At 41.4% G+C, this 25,328-nt stretch overlaps 1 protein-coding gene across 6 annotated transcripts in view; it reads right to left on the minus strand.

Moving 5' to 3' along the window:
- Window positions 1-2,833: 2,833 nt before the first annotated feature.
- sh3gl2a (SH3 domain containing GRB2 like 2a, endophilin A1) overlaps window positions 2,834-25,328 on the minus strand; it is a 42,183-nt gene continuing 19,688 nt past the window's right edge. Inside the window, exons 2-13 of one of the 6 annotated variants that reach the window (XM_030415390.1) lie at window positions 14,492-14,560; window positions 12,704-12,776; window positions 11,242-11,385; window positions 10,771-10,904; window positions 10,488-10,646; window positions 9,517-9,620; window positions 9,290-9,405; window positions 8,026-8,040; window positions 7,847-7,858; window positions 7,383-7,394; window positions 5,649-5,660; window positions 2,834-5,541 (exon numbers count right to left, since the gene is read on the minus strand). In XM_030415390.1, the coding sequence (XP_030271250.1) occupies window positions 5,345-5,541; window positions 5,649-5,660; window positions 7,383-7,394; window positions 7,847-7,858; window positions 8,026-8,040; window positions 9,290-9,405; window positions 9,517-9,620; window positions 10,488-10,646; window positions 10,771-10,904; window positions 11,242-11,385; window positions 12,704-12,776; window positions 14,492-14,560 (1,047 nt within the window). In that variant the 3' untranslated portion in view covers window positions 2,834-5,344. The remainder of the gene's footprint in view (window positions 5,542-5,648; window positions 5,661-7,382; window positions 7,395-7,846; window positions 7,859-8,025; window positions 8,041-9,289; window positions 9,406-9,516; window positions 9,621-10,487; window positions 10,647-10,770; window positions 10,905-11,241; window positions 11,386-12,703; window positions 12,777-14,491; window positions 14,561-25,328) is intronic. The other 5 variants (XM_030415403.1, XM_030415396.1, XM_030415413.1 and 2 more) reach the window with 5 other exon arrangements.

The raw sequence follows: 25,328 nt of genomic DNA on the forward strand, positions 1-25,328 counted from the left end.
AGAAAGAAAAAGATAGAAATACCTGCTATCATCTGTTGTCCTTGTTATCTGCCCTCCACACTGAGCAGTGTGAGTTTACCGCCACTAGAGGGAGCTTCACCACAATGTTTGACAGCAGCAGCAGCAGAGTGAGGGAGGCTCTGGCAGATGGCTTGCACTGTTTCATAAACAACTTTTATCAGGAGACGCCCTATATCCACAATATCCACCTGTACACATATGACAATGTCAGGGAGTGTAGATTGCGGTTATCCTGAGTGTTTGTAGATTTATCTCACATGCACCACGTCAAACAAAGTGCAGGCTATGTCTATATTTGCAGTTATCAGTGGAGCGACAGGGCACAGGGTGTGTGACTATGAGGGCGACATGCTCTGATGCTGTTCTAAAGAATTCCCTGACCCCAATTAAATTACTAATGTCTACACGGCAGAGCTGTTTGTGTGTGTTTGTTTGTGTGTGTGTGCGTGTGTACACAAGTATTGTCACAATACGGGAAATGTAACTTTGATATTATACCTTGATATTGATATTGGATACCATGTTTGGCACGTTTGAGGGCATATCATTTTAGAGAGCTTGTGTTCCCTGATATTAAGCCCAACAGCACTTTATTCAATTTACTCCTGGAGGAGGAAAAGTAGGAAAGCGGGAAAAAAAATAATTCAAATATCTAGAATTGATGTATATTGATATTTTTTTACAACACTAGAGCGTGCAACCCCTGTTTGTGTGTGTGTGTGTGTGGCGCAATGATGAGTGAGACTTTGAGGTGAAACTGGATGCATGAAGAGAGGGTGTAGCCAGATTTGACTGGTGGTGACAGATAATGGGTGGAGGCCAAAAGTTGTCACTTCATGTCTGATGTTAACTGTCATACAGTTATAACTTCCTGTTTTCATTTTGTCATCTCCTTTTATCTGATGAACAAAAGCAGTACTACAGTATCATCACAGTATTTTGAGATGACTTGAGTAAGAAAGCGATTTATAACAATCATAAACTCAAGTCATGCTTATTAACCCTAAAATAACAGCTACAAAATCATTTTTATGGTACCGTGTCAAAATGCCAATTTCTACATTCTACTAATGTTGCTTTAGCTGAGTGATTTCTCCAGCTGATATACTGTAAGGTGGCTGTATTTTGAGGACTCAGAATGTGCTTTAGTGTTTTGGACAAGTTGTCTTAAAGGTGAGAATTTAGTATAAGGAGTGAATACTGAAACTGTTGGGACAATTGAGACAACCAAGTGTAACATTATGTAAATAAACCATAAAATAATAGGATATAATGGCAATTAAAGTAATTTCCTGAACAAAATGTTAAAACACAATCTTCCTGGAATCCTGCAGGAATGTGTCTGTGGCACCGAATTTGTGTTTACACTATATAGTATGGTCGGCGTTTGTCATATTACTATATATTTTTAGCTTATAGCATTATTTCTTAAGTATTCAGGCTATCTAAGCTACAACTGATATTTGTACATTAAGTAATAACATGAAAACAATGAGAGCCAACAGTGATGAACCTACAAAGAATTGTTAGCTCTTTGGTCGAACCCTTTAGCGTTTCAGCAAAAAAGCTCTAAATAAACAGTCTACACTACTCGCTCAGCAGCAAACAGCAGAAAGACAGTTAGTGTCTAGCTGGTGAACTTAGTGGAGCATTCAGCAGCTTAATAACCAGAAATTTCCCTCAGGAGGTGGTGGAGACCAAAATCAGAGCTAAAAGAAGTGATCTGAAATACAAATCCCAATTATGAATGTTGCTCAGTAACTGCCAAATGTATAAATAAGTAACAGTTTATTTAAACTTAAAAGGTCATTGTGACAATGTTAATATGTGAATGTTGTTCACAATATGTTTCCACTACCAATAAGAGTAATGGCAGGTTAAATAAAAGTCATCATACAACACTTAAAAAACAAAAAACAACTACTCCATAATGTCGTTTATATGGAGAAAAAGGCCCCTGCCCATGTGATATTAACATTTATACTCTCATTTAGTATTAATTATTTCTGATGCATTCATCTGTAAGTAGTTTATATTGCAGATGGTGGAGGTGGAGCTAGTTTCAACTACTTACTGCTGAGTTTATTCTGTAATGTTGCCTCATATTTTTATACAGTAATCACGTTTTGTATTTAAAACTTAAATTAGGAAGGAACTAGTTACTTTAACTGTCAGATAACTATCGGTGGAGTGAAAAGCACGATATCCTCCTCTGATCTGTGGAGCTAAGTAGACAATAATATGGAAATACTTCAGTACTTGTACTTTACCTAAGTGTGCATCTTTACCAGATTTACTTTAACGTCCACCACTGCTGATGCAACTGACTCACAGTGATTACTACAGCGCCACTGTAATTCTTTGTTTGTACAGTAAATGTTGTACAGTGTTTGCATTTTATATCCCAGCTTACACGTGTATGTGTTTCACATCTCTTGGAGCCGTTAAGATGCTTGAAGTCTCGACTTTGATAATGTTACACCGACAGGATTATTAAGACGCTTCGGTCGTGTCGAAGGTACAAAGGAGGTTTTCTTACCTGACCTATTTTGTTTCTGTTTGGATTCTTGCGAGAGGACATGAAAGAATCCACCAGGAATATTAATAATGCATCTAGCTTCTTCGTGTGTTTGCCGTGCCAAGTCCCTGCTGCGTCTCCTCCATATTCTGAAAACAACAGCTAGAGACAGAGGTGAGGTAAACTAGATGGTTTAAAAGGTGATTTCTAATGATTTAGATTGGCTTTTAAATCAGAGTTCTACCTTGCGGGGTTGAGGTGTGCACATCTATGAACAGAAAGACCGCAGGTCAATAACTATTTCTTGGTATTTATTTGAATAAATTACATTGACTTATCACATTTGTTTTCTTTACATCAAGCATAGAGTCTTAGAATCCAGTGCAAGAATAAAAGAAAACCGAAAACGGAAAACAAACAAACAAAAAAACGAAAAAACAATCCAAAGACAATCATGTGCAGCACAGAGAATCCCTCCTTTCACATTGCTTCTGGATAATATACTGTATATATACATCTATACTGTATGTGTATACTTTTGTCACAGTTACAAAAATAAGATACGTTACTGTAGATGCGCGACTATACACACAAAGGTGAAAACAAAACACAGAAAAGCTGTACAGTCCTCATTGAGGGCAAAGATACACACGATTGTTAAAAAAAAAGTGAAAGAGAGAAAAGAAAGAAAAGGATTTGTATCGCCTTTTAAAAAAAATAAATACATGACCTTCGAACTGTATCATTATTCTCCCCAAAGTATACTGTCTGTTAAAGTTGTGCTTCCCTTAAAAAAAACCACTTAATATGGGATATCGGTTGATTTTTGCATAATTTATCGTAATTCCACTGAATATAATGAATTGGTCCTTTGATTAAAGAGACATCCATGTTTGTTTTAATGTTGAACACTGTCAGAGACAGTATATCTTCAATACCTCAGCCCCAGAGGTCCTCTGCAGCCCCTTCCCTGTGCATAACACGTACAGTATGCAAACCCAAATACGCACCCCTCCCCCGAAAACACACGCACAACATTACAACAAGATGGGCGGAAAAAAAACAAAAACAGTATCACCGCCCGCGCAGATTGCTCTGCAGGAGGGTTAATACACCGTCGACATTGCAGAGAACGAAACCCCCGGGGAAGTGCTCAGCTGACTGAAACATGTACTGTAATAAGTGAGGTTAGTTGGATCTCTAGATTATCAGCACATCAGTTAAGGACGGGACAAAAATCCCACACTACACGCATACAACCAGGGTCAGGGACAATTTTACATTATAGCATTTTATTCTGAGACATGAAAAAGGGTAAACCAGCCGCTTTTTAGTCCACATTATGTCGGAAGAAAAGTTTTTTTTTTTAGTGTAAGTTGCATCATTTCAATTAATAAAACATTTCCACCGAGACAAAAAGAAGTCATTTCTTCATTCCGTTAGGCCATTTGTTCGCTCCTGGCTATGTCTAGTTTCATCTTAATCAATGGCTTATAGACAGCTAAACTACAGAATACTAATCGGTCTAGTAGGGATGCAGCAACAAAAGGAGCTACGCCTTCAGCTGCAGAAACAACAGTTTGCCCCAATGAGCAGTTAAGTCCTATAAGTTTATATATCACAATACATCAACCATTTTTCACACAAGCTGCTGATAAAATACACGTCGGAGGATTGAAACGTATGCACCAAAGTTTTTCTTACGTCACTTTAAACAGTTTAAACTTCACAACTTGTGTTTTTTTTTTTCGCAAATCATGTCATCACTCCACTAATCACTGGCTCAGATATGTAATGTCACATACTTAAGAATACAGTTTCTCTCCTCTTGATGAAAATACCAAAGAACTAGAGATTGCGAGCTTCACCCTGTTGCATCGCACTGATGTACCGACACCACGACGTCTTTAAACCTTGAAGCTGAAACCGGAGTGGATTCATGTTGTTTTGTTTTTTTTTTGCAGGTAACTTTGGTGTCTAAATCACATACGAGCAGTCACGCGCACTTGTTGATATGTAAAAAATCAAAATATAAAAGTACGATGGGTAAATCCTGGTTGTTAGTTATCAGCTAGATGTATATGCCTACAGCTTTTGTCACAACTCTGAAAAGTTAAAAGGTGAAGACGTCCTTTGGAGCACGACGGGGGACGTGAGCCCCGAAGCGCGCAGGGGGACGATTACCGTTTAAAAAAACAAAAAGGAATATTTCAAACGAAACAAAATCAGCTCAACATATTATCTTTTTTTTTTTTTTATAAGAGAAAAACGTTAAACACTTGAAACCATGCTTGACCTAGAGTCTCTAACAAACATGAAGCACGTGGACCGATATTTTTTTTTTTCCTAGTATGTGAGAGAAAATAATCTATCTACTTTAGAGGTTTTTTTTTCCACAAAGTACAGTGAATTAGAGAAAGTGTGATTTTTGTAAAGCTCCTCTGATAAACTTATGACGGACTGACAGCCAACGTAAACTGAGACAAAAGCCGGGACAGAAATGGATAAAATGACTACGGAGGCCTGAAAGCGCCTCCTGGGATAAAGGGGAAGCAACGACATCAATGCAGATTTTTCCCTCAGATTTTTTAACTCTCAGTTGGTGCATACTTGCGTTAATTTGCTGTCAATCTTTGTTCGCATTTTCATTTCGTTATTGTGTTGTTGCTGTTTTGACTCCTGTAAAGCGGAGTGCAGGTGGTTGGTAGGAATGTTTAGGAGAAAGGGTACTGGGAATACCGGGGGGAAGGAAACCAGAGGTCAGGATTTGCCACCTTTGCAGACACGGCTGGATGCGGTGACGTCCTAGTGGGGCAGCGGCACCAGGATATCCACATAGTTGATGGGGAAGAAGCCGGAGTTGCCGTGCAGCATTCCCTCGTACCAGTTGTCATCGATCTTATTGGTCAGGGTGATGATGTCGCCTTCCTTGAAGCCTAGCTCACCTTCGTTCTCTGGGTCGAAATCATAGAGTGCACGACAGCAGGGCTGGTCCATAGGGGCTGGGGGGAAGAAAAAGGAGTTAGTGGAGAGAAGAGGGGAGACTGGACGCTGCATATAGATTAAAGAAGTAATGACACATCACAGGAAAAGCTTGTGAAAGGCTCACCTGGAGACCTGGCTGAAAGAGAGAAGGAGAAAGGGGAAGAAGCAGAGAGTAGGGAGGGAGGAGACAAAGCAAAAGAAAGATAACATGAGCATCATTGACAGGAAAATAATAATGAGGCATTCAGTGTTCAAAGGAAGCGTTTCACATTTTGGGAAATTCAATTCAATTGATTTCTGATGGACAAGAGGATCAATCCATCTAATATCTGTCTGTTAAAGTTGCAGCCACCAGCCGACAAGCTTAGCTTAGCATAAAGACTGGAAACACAATTAAACATATAGGGCTAACTACGCTGAGCTCATTTGCCTTTCTACTGAAAATAATGAATTCCCTTTGTGTTTCTGTTTGTACCCTTTCGCCTTGTTATTCCACAGGCGTAAAAGCACAAGCAGAAACAGTCACAGTGAGATACCAGACGAAGAGCTCGAGAACTCTTACTGCGCCTTGGCAAACAGTTCACATCCAACAGATAAACAACTCGTTTCACCTGCCGTGCCGTGTGATGGAAAAACACTCGCTAAAAGTAGCGGGGGGACTTTTATTGTGAAGAATTTATAGGAAAAGATCTGTGTTTTTCCACCGTTTCACAGGCACTTCTGTGACCAACTAGTCACAGCTCAGGTCAGCCCGCTGCTTTTATATTTCATCGACTCAGGAGACGCGTGTCATCAGCTGAAGACACAAGTTCAAGCTGGTAGCCCTGTTGCAATGGAGATCCTGTCATGCTGGGCTGACGCACCGAGTCAAACTGAGTCAAGCACGCGTGGATTGAAAAAGGCTAATAGCCTCATGCAGCACTGTCGTATCTATTGCGTTGGAGAAGAGAATTGTTCGGAAACTCTTCTCACCTTTGTGTCACTTGTCGGAGTTTGTATTATTTAGTGTGCAGCGGGCTAACTGTTAGCCCTCGTGGGCATTGGAGGAAACACAAGCCCCCTGTCAAGTACCGCCCAGTGCATGAGATGATCCAGAACGGTGCCAAGGCAAACTGGTTCTGTCCATTGGCAACAACAAAATTGACCACCAACACTTCTTAAACTCATTACTCAACACGTTATATCCTATTTCTTTAATGTGTTCCAAAAAGGAAGTGTAAGAATGAGAATTCACCCTTTGACTGGGACTACTTTTTGGGCTTGGAGCACTACAAATGCACTGTATAACAAATTGAAGGTGGGGTTAGTAAAATTAGAGAAAACTAGCAAGAGTAAGCTAGAATAAATGAATACCGCACCCTCCCTTCAGGCTGCCCTCCAAAAAGAAGCAAAGCGCATGGTTGCCGTCGCTAACCATAACAAACTACCTCATGTCTCATGTAAGAAAAACACCTTCTATTGTATCATAATGAACGTGAACAACGAATATGGCTTCTGTTTGTACTCACAGCTGTCAAACTAGAAATGTACCACGACCTCACATACATTGTCTCCCTGTTTCCAGTCTTAATGCTAAACTAGTAAGAGTCGCCTATCTTAGCATATCATTCCCCAAAATGTCAAAGCTATTCCTTTTTTACAATAAAGGAAAGAAAATTTGATAAAAAAAAATATATATATATTAGTGACAAAGGAGAAACCGGGGGTTAGACAGAAACAGCACTGCAGACGAGCTGCACTGCAAAACAAAAAATGCAGACCAAAAAAAATATACTTCCACAAAAGTTCATTTAAGGAAGGATTAAAATAAGAGTGATAGAGAGATTTTTGCATCTCTTCCCAAGTCACTCTTGCTCACCTGGAGATCTTGCTGCAAAGGGGAGAGCAGAAAACAAAAGGTGAACAAAGAGCGTTTATGTTCAGGAGCATTTTCTCGGTGGATAAATGATGAATCGATGGGCAAAGCACAGAGGGTGCGTCAATGTAAAGGTCAAAAAACAAAACAAGGAGAAACCACACGTTCAACGGGTTGAAAAGAGCGGCCGACAGACAAAGAGACAAGAGGATAAGACAGACCGGAAGATTGACAAGTGAACAAAACAGAAACAGCAAATGCTCGTCCGCCGGTAAGATTCGCATTGTTACTGTAGGTCTCTTTGTACAGCGAGCAGACGGCACTTGTTTTTCTGCTGTTTGCATCATTCGAGTTCAACCATTTTCTCGTAACAAAGAGACAAACAGAAAGAGAAATGGACGGAAAAAAAAGAGAAAGTGATGGGAGAGATATTGTTGTATCTCTCCGGAGATTCACTTTCGTCTCACCTGGAGACCTTGCTGCAAAGAGGGAAGAGGGGGGACGACACGAGGGGAGACAGAAAAAAGCGGTAGAAGAAGTTTTTGAATTTTAAGTGTAAGTGAAAGGATTTTTTTATTAAGAGAAATGAATTCATGAGCAGACAGATGGAGAAATAAAATCGACAGATAAGTTTGACCTGGCTCACCTGGAGACCTCGCCCCTGGAAGAACAACCAAAAATCATAAGAGGGAAAGAGAAGAGTGCACAGTTGTATTATTCAGTTCTGGACTGATGGACTTTCTGTTTAGTAGGTGATAACTGATGTGTTGGGAAAGAGCTGGGAAAAAAAAGAAAATTAGCAAACACAGTAAAAACACTGTGAATTCTCAAATGTTTGCCTTTGTGTAAGAGACCAGGCTTTTATTTGGATTCACCTCTTTCACAAGATCTTTCTTTGATAAAAAAAAATTTGCATTTCTTTTCTTCTATTTTGCAGTTTTCCCCCTTAATTTGGAACCAATGTGCATCAGGTGAGTAAGTTGTTTTGTATTGTTGTGTCTGGCTTTCCTTATACATATTGTGTGCATGTCTTTGAAAAAAATATTGGTAAAACAGGAATATAAGTAAAAGTTGCTAATCGGAAACAAAGCCAGTTGTTTGCCATCTACGAGGGAGCGTGGGAATTAAAGGAGGTAATCTTGTGAGAATATCGGGGAAGACACTGAAACAGCAGAAACAGCAGCATCTTTTTCTCTCAGGGCGGAAACTGCTGATGAGTTAAATCTTTTACATGTCAGATCTTATTTTGAAAAGCTGTTTCCTTCTCCAATTAAGCACTCTCTTTTACCCTTGAAAAGGGCAAAAACAAAAACTCAAGCAAGTGTAAAAAAATTTTGAACACGATACTTCAAAAATTGCACAGAAAAATACGCTGATGGAAGCATAATGACACCTCCTGTTTAAACAAATCACACTCCATACAGGAGGTTTCACATTAAAAAGCCCCTTGGACCCATTTTCAAACATTGGCAGGAAATGTTATGTTGCCGTGTCTTGATATTAAAAAATGATAGTAAAATTGACCAGAGTTTATCACCATACTCATACCACACGTTATATAGATTACTCTCTCTCCACGCTTCTCTTCTTTGCTTTTTTTCTTGGCATTTATTTGTCACATGACCCAGCAGCATCACTATTTTGCTTTCATTTGAGAATTTACAGTAAAAATGAAAACACAGAGCGAGGGGTTGTTAAAGGAAAAAATTTTTTTATGATTTAATAGAAACCAGTCCAGAAACTTTCCTTTTGGGAGGCAAATACTACTGCATACTTTTTTTTTTTAAGGTTTTGTCTTTGAATTAGTTGAAGCAAAAACTTCTGAGGGTCCCCAGTCAGATATATACACAGCACCAGGAATAGTCTCTGGACATGTTTCTAAACAATGAGCTCTGCAGTCCGGGTCTTACCTGGAGAGCGAGCACCGTGGATTCCTCCATTGTGGTTCTCGCTGATAGAGAAGTCCATAGACGGACGTGGTTTAGGGGTGTACTCTTTCCTGGGTTTGTTAGAAGTTTCCCTTATCCTGCAAAGTGGGAGACGCAGAATCCATCAGTGAGCATGACGGATTCCACATTTTATATATACATCTGGTAACGTACGGTGAAACAAAATGGCAGGAAGCGTGACTACTGACCGTTCGTCCATCTTGCTGGAGAGCTGTGTGAGGATCTCAGCAGCCCGGCTGTGATACTCCACCTGAGCCTGGACCAGTGCAGCGAGCTGGCTCACCTGTTCGATCTGTTAAATATACGCATGGCCTACTGTTACACACTGACACTGTAACAGCTGGTACATCGCAGCTGTAAAACAATCTCGCTACAAGGTCCATTAGCAGCTGTTCTGGAGCTTAAGTCAAGACAATCTGAAAAAATCTGCAGAGAACACGATGCTCGGGTCTTCTCTCCATGCCGCAAGTATCAAATAGATGTGATTCATCACACGAGTCTGTAATTCTTCAGAGAGTCAGCAACTCTCGAAAACTTCAACAGGGAGAATTTCCCATACAGGCTAGCTGGTTAGCATGCTCACCTCAGCAGATACTGTATCTCTGCGACACAGTTCATACAAGTCTTTGACATAACATCATAACGTGTTTTTTCTTCAGTTTAATCTAAAAATGTGGTCAATATTTTACATATTGCTCCTTTAAGACAAGAAGTCCTTAAAATGCTTAATCCGAGGCAGATTGTGTGAAAGGTTAGAGCGCTCAAGAAAAGCTGCTGAGGCACCTTATGGTGAGACTGTTCTGCCAACTTTCAGGGTCAACTAATAAACCTGAGTGTGGTATTTATACGGATTTATGACAAGACGAAAAATGAGTCGCTTTTAAGGTGTCATGCAAATAAATTGTAGCCTGTTGCCACATTGAGCAGACACAGAAACATCAGCACTGAATATTAGAGTCATGTTTCATACATTTAGTTCCTTTTTTGTTTTTCCATTACATGTAATCAGCTGTTTTTATAGAAAAACAAAACATCAGGGGAGCTTCAACATAGTTTTTTTTTCCAGTGAGAGCAAGATCAGGACTCCGTCTTGATCGCCATGGATTGAGTAGGAAAAAAAGGGCAACAAGGGTCGCAGGCCAAGCGAAATCATCCTTACATCACTCTCCAGCAGGTTGAACATGCTCTGCTCCGCAATGTCCTTGGACTCGTCGAATTTCTCTAGTGCTTGTTTGAGCTCGTCCTCGTTCACTTTGCCCTGACGTTTCTTCTTGTAGTCAAAGTCAAGGCGGCGACCCTCCATTTTCTTCAGGTGATGCTGCAAAAAGAAAATAAATAAATAATTAATAAATCTGAATTCTTGACTTGACCAAAGAGATCGATGATATATATTTGTTGTCTGTTTGTTTGTCTGTCTGCGCATCAAAGCTCTGCACTCGTACCTGAATCTCCTTCAGATCTTTTTCGTGGAGGTTCTGCAGTGGATCGATGAAGTTCTGCTTCACCTCCATGTCCAGAGCGTCCTTAACCTCCCCAAGCTCACGCATGGCTTCTCCAGCATCAATCAGAGCAATGCCTGGAAAAGATAAAAGACACATTTAGACACAGAAAATAAACACATGAACAGCACACAGCAGTCAGCGTGTAGTGTGAAAAATGTTTGTCTCCAGTAACACCGTCTCATTAGAGTCAACAGCCGATTGTGAAGGCAGGTCTTTGTCTCTAAACAGCATTTTAAAGCCTTCACTTGTGAACTAAATAAAGCAAACTTCAGGCATCTTGTCTGCAAAAACAGGCTCATGCATTTTTCATATCATTGTTACTGCGTCCTTGAGGGAATATAAATTATGCCACCTTGTTCTTGTGAGGCATTTTAAGAAGAAAGTGTTCTGCGAGAGTCGGCTGCAGCTCACCGAAGTTCGAGTCCTCCCCGAGCTCCCTGCCAAACCTCGTCATGGACTCTCCCAGGATGGTCTCCGTCTGTGTGTAGCCCGGTCCCTTCTCCTGGCCCCGCATACGTGACATGGAGTTTATCATGCTCATCTTAGCTCTGGTGGCTGTGGAGGCAAAGCGGTAATGAAATCAGAAACCGCTGAGCTAAAAGTTGGACTAAGCTTTACGCTTTGTGATCTGAAGACGACACCAATTGACTCAAAATGCTTGATTGTGATCATGTTGTTTACAGGTGATTTTGATCTTATTTCTTGAGCGAGTTTGAATCTTTCCAAGCAGATGTTATAGTTATAGGACAGGCTGCTGTAATGTAACCTGAGAAACACATTTGGTTTCACTATGAAAGGTTTTAAAAGGCCATTGGGCGTCCACGATAAACTGTTCTTTACATGTGGATTTCAGGAACAACCACCATGAAACTTAACAGAAGAAGAAGATGCTCCACTCTCAGGAACGTGGCACACAAGGAACTTTTGTTTGAAACACTAGCAAGTGTGCATTCGAGCCATTAAAAGAAACATAAAAAAAAAGCAATTTAGATACGCCATCTGCGAGATTCTGTGATTGGTTCGCTCGCTCCACATGAAAGCATCTTCCGTCAGATGGAAGTAACCCTTTACATGCATGTCCCACCTTTCATTCACAACACAGCTGTGGCGCCATTTTCCCTGCAATGTTACTCAGTCATGAGGTTGGAAACTGGTGGTGCAGATTTCCCTGAACATCAATCGATTGATGCTCACATTCATGAGCTTAGAGAGGAAATGTTCCTGAACATTTCAGGGACAGACTGCATGTGTGAAGGTGGCTGAACTTTAGTCTGGTGTCCTTTTCCCACTCACACCCTCCCATGACTGTGACTGGCTGAGTCTTTGTCCTCTGCCTCGGGCAATCCCACTTTGCAAGAAGACAGTTTTCTCTTCTCCCTGTCATCGCCACATGCTGTGTTTAATTACCTCAAAGTGAACGCACAACAGGATCGATCAGTCAATTGCATCTGCTGGGCTGAATCCTAAAAATATCTTGTGTTGTGATTAATTCAGTTATTAGATGGCGGTCCAAACAGTCAGATCACACGTTAAATACGGGGACTTTGCTGTGTTGTTTCCCCTGAAGCTTAATATTTTTCATGGAAATGTGATAACCCCGAGTGAGAACTTGAATTGAGCAATGGCTTCTTTGTTTACGAGACAATGAAAAAGGGAAGTCATTACAATAATGTGCTTAAAGGATTACTAGTGCTGTGGTTGTACTGGTTGAAAGTAGCTGTAAACATATATCACTGCACTGCTGATAATATAGGTATGCGTATGAATAGATGTAATTATATGTGACTATATGAGCGTGTGTAGGTAAACTGTACGATCATATGTCTGGGTGCGTAAATGCAATAAAGTAGATTTTCCACATTTAATATGTCACCTGGGTTCGGCTGCAGATACTCAGTCGTCTTGGTCATGATGTCCAGCACAGCCCGAGCGGTGGTGTCCATTTTCTGCAAACGACACATGGAAGGAGACAGAAACAGAAGGAGCAGCAACAACAGTTAAGAAAATGGACAGGTTGTGACAAAAATAGGTGGGAGTGTGGGGGAGGATGAGAGAAATATGACGGCAATCAAACAATTTATGGGTCTATGAATCCGTTGTACGATTGTGGTATAAAAAAAAGAAAAACGTATCTCAGTTGTGTGTGTGTGTGTGTGAGAGAGAGAGAGAGAGAGAGAGAGAGAGAGAGAGAGAGAGAGAGACGGGCAGAGATGAGAGCTTTTTCTGTTCAGTGTGATCAGCTCTGCATGCAAGTACACACACACACACACACACACACACACACACACAACATGCAATGATGCTTAAAATACATCAGCACTCACATGTTCGTACGTTATTCAGGGCATTGATGTTTTCAGGCAGGCACATGTGAACATGTGCAACACACACACACACACACACACACACACACACACACACACACACACCTTTTCTCCTCGCCTCCTTTTTTTAAATCCCCTTCAATCGACTTCACTTTGAAGTTCTACTGCTTCTGCATACTGTTATCTCAGGAAATCACTCAAAATGTAAAATGTTCAGCACTTTCTGAACGTCTCTGCTTGTTCTGCCCTGAATACTTATTCAAATATCGGGTTGTTTTCAACATTTAATATGATGCCAACAGTAGAAATCTTCATATTCTCCTCAGACCTGCACAATCTGAAAATCTATGAGAGAAACCATCAGATGTCAAACCTACACTGACGCTTCTCTTCAACTTTTTATACCTATTATACTTATATATGTATACTTGTATATGCTTTTTTTAAACAATTTATTTCCGGAAGGGAAAAACAGTGACATATACAACACACACATACACACATAAAAACTGCAAAGATACATTTAAATTCAGAATTCAATGATGTTTATAAAAAGTGTGAAAAATAGTCTAATTGTGGGAAACAATGTCCGAAACAAATCATGCTGTGAGTCTAAAAACAAAAAGATGCTGCAAAGATTCACTTTGCAGGAGGAATATCTGTAATAATATCTAAATCCTTTTTCTTTTGTGGTTTTTAATCAAGTCAAAACCATAAAAATAAATACAGCTACTAAGTCTAACATGGTGGAAGTCTTAGTTTCTAGCTGGGGAAGCTCTCTGTGTAAGACTGCTGTGAAGCTTTTGTTTTTGACAAACCAGCAGAAGGTTCAAAGCTAGTTTTATTTTTAACTAACTTCTTTATTCAAAAAAGAAAACCTTTATTTATTCATTCAGTGACTGTGACACACATTCATACCTAAAAGCAGCCCAGCACATCCACAGTCTGACCTTTCGATAACAAGCCTGCTTCTCTGAGCTTCTGTAGCCGTCCAGTTTCCACTTAATTTAAGTGTAAACGCCGGTAGAATATCTTACTATTCAATATTTGTGAGTTACATGACACATTTGTTCTTTAGGCGCCATGACTTGCTCGTGTTAACCACAGAGTAACCTGTCAGTGACTCCCAATTATAACCAGGGTCACAAAGAGTTGACTGTTAAGTGTTTGTCCCCTTTTAGAGGCACTGAAACCATCGAGAGACTGGGTTCAATAACGCAGGACAACACTGGTGGAACTTTGTCATTTGGTAACATTTCCTCTTCTGGTAAAGTAATAACAAGAGGTTAATTATCCCCAAGGTCACAATGAGGGTAATAGAAGGAGTTCAGTCTTGCCTTTTCCATTTCAGTGAAGTCCACATCGTACTTCGTTCCTTCTGCACCTCCGACTTTCTCGCTCACTTTCTGCAAAACAAACACAACGGAAAAGACACATGTTAGGGTTGAACGGTACATAGACTTGCATTTCTATGAAGGGTTGAAGCTCTGACCAGCTTGACGAACTGATCATGAATAAAGATCTCTCGAACAATGTTTATATAATCACATCATGTATGCATTTAAAACTGTAGCCTGTCTTGTGCATGAGATTAAAAAAAAAACAAACTAGTCAGATGTTGTTTGATAGTAAATTACACGGCAGGCGATAAATGTGCGAGCGTTTTGCTCTCTCGGCGTGCACAGTGTGAACCAGCTCTTGTCTGCAGCCTCTCTACTCACATTAAGATAATGTCAGACATCAAATAAACAAACATCAGCAAGACCTTGGGTGCTTCACATCACAGAAACCCGGTGCACTAATCATAACACATAAACCTCGCAGAACAACACCAGGGCCCTCAGATCACAACGTCAGGAGTGTGTTAGTGATCTTTGCGTCGGTGTTAACACGCTTTAGAGAAATAAAACACTCATTAATGTGTTATTATCAGCTGTTCTTCGTCTCAAGAACTGGTAAACACTATATGATGTTTGATGGCTTTTTGCAGGTTGCAGCAATATGCAAGTTATTTTCTTCTCAAAGTAATTCTCAGAGTATTTTTAGTGGACTGCAAAGATTAACAATTAAAACTTGTTTGATGACAGAAAATAACAGTACAACACTCGGTTATTGTGTTTAGTGGTCAGTTTGCTCCCTAAATCACCTTCATACTTCCCTGAAAGAAAAAGGTCCCCCTCATCAACTTCACACATTACTGTGTTTTTACAGGTCTTGGGGAGGACTAACATCAAAAGTGTATAAAAAGTCTTATAAAGCGTGAGTCAAGAGGAAGATGCAGGTAATCTGATAATTTCCTCTAGTGGCTAAGTTGCATTGTGGGTAATGTAGGCTTTTTTTTTAAATTACGTTTTCTCTTTTTCCCTAAGACCTGTAAACATACTTGAATGTGTTCAATTGGTGGAGTCACCCTTTAATGACATCGTAATGCCCAAAACTGTACAACTTGAAAAGTATTCATGACACAATTATAATGTTCCCATTACGGCCAATGTCAAAATCAACCACACATGACGGTTCAATGTGACATTAAAACATAAAGTGTGATACACAGACCTGCGATGACACGTTACTACAGGTTATATTGTCTTGGTTTATGTACGGTTGCCGTGACATGCCAGTGTCAGAAGTGTCATGTCAGTCTTTACACACATCCCCTCAAATGAAGTGTTACTGAAAATAACCCGCGCCACATCTTACTCAGTCATCCTGTTGATCATCTCACGGCCCCTCAGCTTTGACTTTGAGTCTTTATTTGAGAATATATGCACAAACAAAGACACACACTGTCGTACTGATGGTTTACATATTTGTACGTACATACGGCATTATTACGCACATACACTCCTCTAACTCTCTACACAAAAAGCAATCAATTTGCCCGGCTCACTGTTCAGCGCAGCAGACATTCTCCATCAGTGCTGGTGACAGTTGCAGCAGCAGAGAGGGAGATAAGAGAAAGAGAGGAGCAGATAAAGTGTGGGCAGTAACGAGCTAAAAGCCCTCATAGCTTCAGACATGGCACAGCTCCACGTGCACACAGACATAAACATGGAAAGAGGAAAAAAAAAAAACTCCTCTGGGCAGCCGTCCGTCCCCTCTATCACTCTCTCTCAGTCCCTCTGTCTGCTGATTATATTTCCAGCTCTGCCACCATCCTGCTCCAGTCTGTGATGTAACCAGATGGCTCGAGGGGGCAGCAATCTGACACAACCAGGCCAGACACAGCCCTCGGAGGATGGGCCGAGGGAGGAAAAAAGGCTTCCAGGGAATGTCACACTGCGTGACTAAAGAAACCGTGAAAGCTAAGGTCAGTGGATGTCTTTCCTCCAGTAAAAAAATCACACTGTGCACGCACTTCTTGGACAGAACGGGTTGATTTTACAGTTTTAGTTTTAAACATTTCTTTGCTCCGTAACCGTAGAGAGAGTCGGACCGCATTATCTTCCTGAAACGGGGATTTAGATGCAATTAAGCGAGTGAAAGTGAGATATATTTCCAGAGGTGAAACATAGAGGGGTGATCTGTGACAGCGCGGGGGGGCTTTATAAGGCTGAGCCTCTGACAGTAGTTTATGCAGTGTAAGACTTTCTGAGGATCGGTGCTCTGTGAGTCATCTTAGCAGAGTCTCCTCTGATCCCTCTTGTGAAACAGCTCAACTATCTGACAGCGACGCAAAACACACACATAGTAAGGAGTCACATTTCCTGTCATTAGCTTCACCTGCACATCATTACAATGTCCTCAAATCCTTTTTCTGAGCCGGTTGCCATGGAGACAGGTGCCTTCCCTGCGCCTGGCTTATCAGGTGAAGTGTCTCAGAGTCTTTAACTCCCTGCGATTTATCTCACTTACTTTTTCTCCCCGACATCAAAGACAGCAAACCTCACTTTAACGCTCGGATATTTGAGACAATGATGAGCAGAGCTGTTGAGATGAACTTGTGCACATACATGGCTGTAAAATAAAAAAGGTAAAGTGTCGTGTATTTGACATGGTTCATGGTTCTGTGTGAGCCACAGCTGTGTCGACACAAGCCACGTACACGGCGTCACTTCTGGTGTTCATCCAGGCCGTTTCATCACTAACTGCGCTGTTGTACACCTCGGTACACAAACAGCCGTTTAGAGAGAAACTGGCATTTATATAGAAAAAAAACCTGAGGCACATACGCTGACACACGCAGGCTTTAATGAGTCATCCGAGCTGAGATATACATGTGTTCCTGTTCGACAGAGAGAGGGATAACATCAGAGGGAGCTCTAATCTATTTCTAATAATATACAGCAGTGCGAACCGGCGGCACATAATGACACAGTCACTATTTTTGTGCTGTTTCAGGATATTTCTCTATTTTGACCCAAGATGATGATTAATGTTCCATACTGAGTTGAACATCTTCAAGATGACGAAGACCTAAATAACCCAATGATTACTTTTTATGTAGGGTTCTATCATTTTGAAGAGGACAGTGCGGGTTTGTTTAGTTTTGTGTCCATAATCTTACACTTGGCCGTGAACTGACTGAAAGGTTTGCATGAGTGTTTGAACTGATGCAAGTGCTCTAAGGCTTGATTCACACCGCATTGAACGTTCCAGTGAAAATGCAGGTCTTCCCATTCATTTGAATGAAGGTAGTACGTTTTGGCTGTGGTGGTGCTGGCCACCTAGTTTTCCTGGACAAAAAGAAAAAACACAAACAAAAAAGCGGCTGTGATGAAAAAGAGTCAACTTCTGGAGAAGTTGGAGCGCTGTGTTTCATTTGGATCACTCAATTTGGTGTTGTGCCCCAGTTTAAAACACACAGTAATGATCCGCCCCATATCCTGGTAGTTTACTGTTATTTAAATGAGTGGGACCAACAGGTTTTATCGAAGACATTCAAGGTCGGACCTTTTTCTTCAAGGCACCTGTGTTCTTCTTGAGTTTGAGAGCATGAAGATAAGTCCTCGAGAACACCGCTGCCCCTTTTTCATGTGTAACAGTTATTTTTGTTATCCTTTAATCTGAAAATGTTCTCAATTAATAGATACACCTTTTTATGTAAAAATACATTAAAACCCACAGATGTTCAGTTTATGATCAAATAATAATAAAAAAGGACAAATTATCATCAGTCTGAGATCTTGGACGTGGTAAAATGTTTTACATCCTTGTCTGAAAAAAGCCTAAAAATGATTCATCCAATATCAAAATAACTCATCCCATACATGTTTGAACTCATTTAAAAATGAGTAAGCAATTTATTTCCAATTATTGAAGGAATTTGGAGCCATGAGCACAAATTAAACTCTCAGCAACCACATTTTCCATCTGAGCTAGTTGACATTTCAGCCTCTTCTCACGACTTGTTTGAGCAGCAAGCACTTACTTTCATTAGAAAGTCGCACTAATAGCAGGTGAGTAACACGAGGAGGTGGTAAGTAATGAAGGAGGAAAAGAAATTTCATGTGTAGGTGCTCGGTATAGGTGTGATAAGCAGAGCTCTAAATTTAACCTCATCTTATCTGTGTGTACGAGTCTGTGTGTGCCCCACATCTATTATTTATTTGGCTTGTAGACGGAGAGGGGCTCTGCAGTCGGTGGAAGTCAGTTATTTTTTAAGCTAAATGGATGAAAAACAACTCCGTCAAGCTGCGCCTCTGGGGATACGCGTATGGCTTGGCAGCGAAAGAGCAACTGAATGAATAAAAATGAGCTGTTGGTGGCCCTTTTGAGTAAGTGGAACAGTGCTGCTGTGCACGCTGCTGCCTATGGCTGCTGTCAACGCATGTTCAACCCCCAGACGCTCGGGAAGTGCAGAGCAGAGACGAAGCCGGTATCGAGCGTTGATGGCTGCGAGCTGAAGAAGACAGCAGCTGAATGCGGTGATGGAGGGGAGACACGTGTACATACACACACTTTAGAGACACTATAGCGCTGTATAGCATGTCGCAGCCAATAAGCAGAGGATGGATGATTGATCCTCTACTCGCGGTGACCGATGTGACCCAGGAAACCATTCTCACCAAGAAATGAATAACCAGCAATGTCCCGGTGAATTCCCACATAACTGAGCTCACTGCGTGCCCGTAATCTGTCCCCTCATTCAACCACCATCCTTTTTCCTTCTCCACCCATCACTCTTCCTTTGCACCCCCGCTCCTCTTCCTCCATCCCGCCTGCAGGGGGAAGGACACCACAAGGTGAACCGAGCAGCAGTGGGAAGTGAACCTTACAGGGATAAGTAAAATGCGCAGTCGGGCTGCTCGGGGAAGAACAGCAGGGTGCGACTGTGTAGATGATATGTAACCCGTGATGTCACGGGCTGCGACGTCACATACGAGCCCTTGCTCTCGTAGTCGTGAGGAGCAAAATGCACATGCAGCTGATTCGTGATGATTCCAGACAAAGAGGCGACGCGGGGATAAGGTTTCCACTGCAGAGCTCGGGCTGGGCTATTCCCATTGTGTTGCAGCTTTTGTATTCTGGGGTACTCTAATATAATTCATTTTAAAGATCCCCTCCAGACATGTTTTTTTTTTTTTTTTTTTATTATAGGCGTACAAAATATGCTATGATTTGGCTCAAAATCTGAACATTGCATCTTCTATTATGGATGAGCTTAAGAACAGCATCACAGAGGCTTTCACTAACCGAGGAAAAGCTGCTCTCGGTACTCATCCGGGCTTAGAGAACACTGGCAAGACACATGAACAGTTTTTTTTTTTATTGAATGATAACTTGTTGTGGTTTCATCTTGCGTGTTTTGTTTTTCTTTCTTTCTATCACTATGGAACATCTTGTGATTCTGAAATAAAGATCTGCGTGCATGTGTATTTAATTTCAAACTACTAGACAAAGACCTCTAGACTTCACTGAAGGAGCTGTTTTGTAGTATTCACATCTCTTTTGTGTGCGTTGCAAATTACTCTACAATCGGCTTCAAAACAAGTTGTGATGTCCACGTCCTAAACTCGGATGTAAATTGAGCAGATTAATGTGACAGCCCTTTGGTATTAAACTCCCCACACACATGATTCTGCACAGTGAAGGTTAAACATCAGAGTGACGTAACAATAAGCCGAACACATTTGTCCCTCGAGGGGGACTGTAACACTAAATGGATATGTGCGGGGAGGAATGAAGCCAATGGGTGCAAAACATGTCTCATATTTAATTAAGTGTAATCACAATCTTCTGGAGGAAAAGATGAAACAGGAAACATGACAACAGTTAAAAGTAATGAAAATAAGAATCTTCTGCCGTGCTAGAAGCTGAACTACGGACAGGATGGTTACTGGACTGAGCCTCTGGGTCTGAAGAGTGAGGCTAGTACCTTAAACCTGCCTTCTTTGTACTGGCCAGCAGGGGGGGAAATTCAACTGGTTTCATAAATAAGTCCGATTGTATGTAAGCTTATGAGAAAATTATCCTGCTTCTCACTTACTGTATTACCTGAGCAAACAGTTTCCTGATGAGTTTATTGTCTCAATCACTAATTCAAGTCTTCTTCCATCCAGCATGATTTTCATTTTATAAACTTTGATCCCATTTATAGTGAAAATAGACAATAAAGCAGATTAAGCTTCAGGTCACGGCCACAGCGTGTCTATCCAGATCCAATCAGGACATCTTTGCCAGCTCTATCCTCTCATTCAAATACGGTCAATTCTGGCTCCACAAAAGAAAAAAACAAGATGGCCATAATGTCAAAATTGAGGTTTCAAAACGGGTACTTCTAGCAGGCTTACGCTTCTGCTGTACTCAGGCATAAGAATAAGCTAAATGCTAACATCAGGATGCTAACATGCTCAGAGTGGCAATGTTAATGTGAGGAAGTTTAGAGGCTGTAATGTTTACCATGTTCGCAATTAGCATGTTAACATTTGCTAATTGACACCATACTCAAGAGTACATGAAGCACAGCTATGGCTGATGACAATGTGATTAGTTAGTAAGTTATTAAGTATTTGGTCATAAACCAAAGTATTGGACATGTCAGATTTTAACCTCAATGAAATGTTAAAGAATGAACGAATAACGTCTGTGGAACATTTCATCATAATGCATCCAGTGAAACAGAGATATTTGAGTCTGGACCAAAATGGTGGACCGAGCAGACGAGAATAGCACCGTCAGATTAAGGTACAACCACAACACAAAACTACACAGAAAAGCTTCAGGTAAAGTTCACATAAGGCTTCAGATCTCTTTCCTCTCATTTTTCTCTCCAGCTGGCAGACCGTGTAAAACCAAATCAGACCAGATTAAAAAACATGCTAAGTGTGGAGGGCAGAGAGATGTCGCCAAAAGCTGCAGGGCCTCCTCCCTCCTCACACAAAAATCTCTTGCATCATCACAGGGGTCAGACGGCGGTGTACGTCCTGACATGCTCCCAACAGTGGGTGTTAAAGCGTTGGTCAGTGCTGGGAGGGCCTCAGGTGACACAAACAAGGTGTAGCAGAGCCAGCATTATGTAACAGGTCAAGTGTGTTCACAGCTGAGATGGGATTCTGCATTTATAAACCTCTCAAGTCACTGATTTTACTCTAATGAACAGTATTTTAAAAATGCCCAAAACTCACACTAATCAACAGGACCAGCTGTCTTCTGTTTTCTTTTTTTACTTGTTCCTATTCATTGGCGTTTCAAGGTATTGGCAGCCACTCTGCTAATTTTAATCAGCGGAGACAATAACAGTATTTTCTTTTCTATAAAGAGAACTGCCCACACAGATTAATGAAAAGAGACTCCTGGAAAACCCAGCGAGAGAGTTCAACAGCAGAGCTTGACACCTGTGTAAGACACCCTGAGCTAATACTATTAAAGGGCTGAGGAGGAAACCGACCTGAGACACATAAAGCGTCTGTAGTTACTTTAAACGGAAGTCCAGGATTGGATTAGGCTGTTCACTGCAGAACACTGCGATCAATGCGACAGCATCATATCTACGCAGGCGCACACATCGTGATGTCGGCTTATTTGTTTGCATATTTCTGCATCTGTTTTTGTTACTTAAATTCAATTTGACAAATATGTGTGGATTAGCAGATCCACCCTTATATTAAAATAACTCCAAGGAAGAAAGCTTGCACTTATTTAATCCATTACTTCTTAAATCTAAGAATTCAATAAACTGTTTGGAGTAAATATCTACCGGGCTGTTTTACCCATTATTAGATTCAGTGTTTAAGCCAGCCGGAACATTATGATGAATTATTTTGCTTTACTTGTTATATTCTACAGCATTTTTACTCAGAGCTGATAGCAAATACAGTACATTTTTCTTATTTTCACACCAAATATACAATTTATGTGTAAAACCATCTTGTATTTCTCTGTCACAGTGGATAATAAAAGGACACCCGAGCTTCATGTTGATGGGAAAAGTAACACAAGAAATTGATCTGGTGTCCACACAGAAGAATAGTGGTTCCCCGGATACAAGAGATTTAAAATCCCTCTCAATCATCACTTTTGACACACAAGAGATGTGTTGGTTTTTTTTGCCCTCTGCCTGTATTTTAGTTGATAGTTGATTGTTGACTCTCATTCATGGCTCAACAACACGTTGGGCTGGTGGCTTGCAAGCCCAAAGAGAGAGGTATTTCATGACCTGGAAATGAGATTCAACTATCTTTCTCCAGAATCTCTTACTGCACTTTTGTAATTGTGCGTTTGCAGACTGCATAGTATACCTTTAAGAAATCAATATAAAACAACTTGAATGTGAAGTGGATACCATTTACTGGGAAATATCACAGATGCAGCACTGCTGTAGTGACAACAACATAAAAAGAAATGCGCACATTTTTCTTCTTTGGATCCGGAGGACTAGACGATGAAGTGACGTATTGCTGCCCTCTACTGTTAGATATTAATGCTCCTTTCACTGTGCTTATATTTAATCAGTTTCTACATTTAAGTCAGTTATCCAGGTTAACTAAAGTGGAGAGCGTAACAAAAGTTTCAGCTGCTTCCAGGTCTGTTCATAGACCTGGAAACAGCTGTAGAAAAACTTTAGTTGCTCCCTCCACTTTACTCCACCAGGGTAACGACCTGTGAAGTAATGCTGGTCAAATTTGGTGTCTTATGTTTTACAACTGAAATGACTTTTGCTTTTACAGAGAGAGTTAAGCACCGACGAACAGGTACCGTTGGGTATCGGTATTGGAATCGGCCCCCAAACCCAAGACCTGATGGTGGCTTTAGAGGAAATGTTAAATGATCACTGATAGAAGTCATCCTGCAGGAGATATTAAAGTTTGTACTAAATGTCAAGACAATGCATCCAATAGTAGACACATGTACCGACCATCAAAACCAAATATAAAACATGATTGTCTTAATTTGCAATCTTGCTTTGGTTTTGTTTGATCATGAACGCAGCAGTACTGTAACAATACTATAATAATGGAACTCAAGTGTGTATTTTCAACCATCTCCTCACTGCTGTGCACAAATCACATCATCATCCAGAGCACATTTGTGTTAGCCTTTATTTTTAGCAACTGTACCGTTAGCATTAGCATCCGTCACATGGCGCCCAATGTGAGCGTGGCGCCTGCTGCTGCTCTCCTCCCCCCCTGCCTCCCCTCCCTCCCTCCCTCCCTCCTCACTAGTCTAATCCCAGCTGGGCACACAGAGGCCCCTGCTTTAAATACGCCCAGGGTGGAAGAGGGAGATTAAAAATGACAGGAGTGATTAGTGAGGCTATTAGGAGGACAGCCCCTGCTGCTGGACAATAACAGGAGGATCTGATTCTTCCTCGCAGAATTAAAACATCCCTTCACCTCCGTCTCGGCCGTACCTGCTTCCTACCTGCCCTCTTCACCCCTTTGTGTGGGAAGCGTCTCCCAACATTTCTCCCTCTCGTTTAGTCTGCATACCTCGTACACCTTTCACCTTCTCCTCTCAATTTTCACATTGAGTGTTTTGCGAGAAGAAAAACGAACAATGAACGAGGACAGAGGAGGAGAAACATTGGAGGCACGGGTCAGCTGGGAATACGACAGTGAACTGCCAAATTCTCGAAAAAGTCAAAAACAATTGCATAACAATGCCCAGAAGATCTTTGTCTCGCCTTCTTTTTTTCTCCCTCTGTTTTCCAGACTGCCTCTACAGTTTTCTTCCTCATCTTTTGTCTTTCACCACGTTCCTTTCTCCTTTCTCACTTCCAAATACCCACGAGGCCAAAACACTGCGCCGAGGATATTCACTGCTAAACTGTGACTCAACAAAATGTCCGACTGTGTTCGCCATAACTTCAATCTACACCGGCGCTGTTAAATCTTGACCCCAAGCCTCATCTCTCAACGCGAGAGGGACCAAACCATGAACGGACATTGACGCTTTATTTAGAAGCAGAGCTATAATTGTACGGGCAGTCCTGAGGTTAGACCTGGGCTCTTGTGGAATCAAGGAAAATCCTGGCGTTCAAAGCCAACGTGTGGGTGGCTGGTTCCTGCTTCAACTACAGCTGTTTTAGGATGACCGTCATCCTGCAGAACATCAAGGCCTGAGGCGGCATTAGCAGGGACAACAATAACAAGGTATAACACTGGTTGTGACATTAAAAAAAACCCACAAACCAGCAATGGACGAGCCATAAGCTGGCGGCTCAGTTCAGAGAATTCGAGCGCAGACTGACTGGATGAGTACCCAGACAGGACGGGGGTGCTATTGTTCCTTTTCCAGCATCAGTCCACCGTTTGGCCATGTTGCTTCACTGACCTCTAGCCTCTCCGAGCCTGTGGCCTGTGGCTATTATAATCTGATTTGTAAGCCTTTGCATGGCTCTTATGTAACAGCATGGATGAGTCTGTAGCAGGGGAGATGTGTGCACACTCCCGTCCATCCATCCATAGACCGCTCAGTAAACGGGGGAAGGAAGGGGAGGAAGGGGAGGGCAAACCAGCTGGCACTGTTTGAGGGTGCGTGTGTGTGTGCTTGTGTGAGGAAAGCGTGCAGGAGTTTGTGAGCATCGGGATACGTGATGATGAGGATGAGACAAAGATGGAGGATGGGCAGCGGCACACACGCCATGAATGATAACGAGCTTTGACTGAGCTGGATGACTGGACTTGGTGCGCAACACAGCCGACAACTATCTGTGAATCTGTTGACTGTACATTCACTTCAAAACATGTTGTTATTTGTGTGTTTTTTCACATTGTTTTTTTTGTATTTCAT

Source organism: Sparus aurata, chromosome 1 (assembly GCF_900880675.1).
Source record: "Sparus aurata chromosome 1, fSpaAur1.1, whole genome shotgun sequence".
Lineage (NCBI taxonomy): Eukaryota > Metazoa > Chordata > Actinopteri > Spariformes > Sparidae > Sparus > Sparus aurata.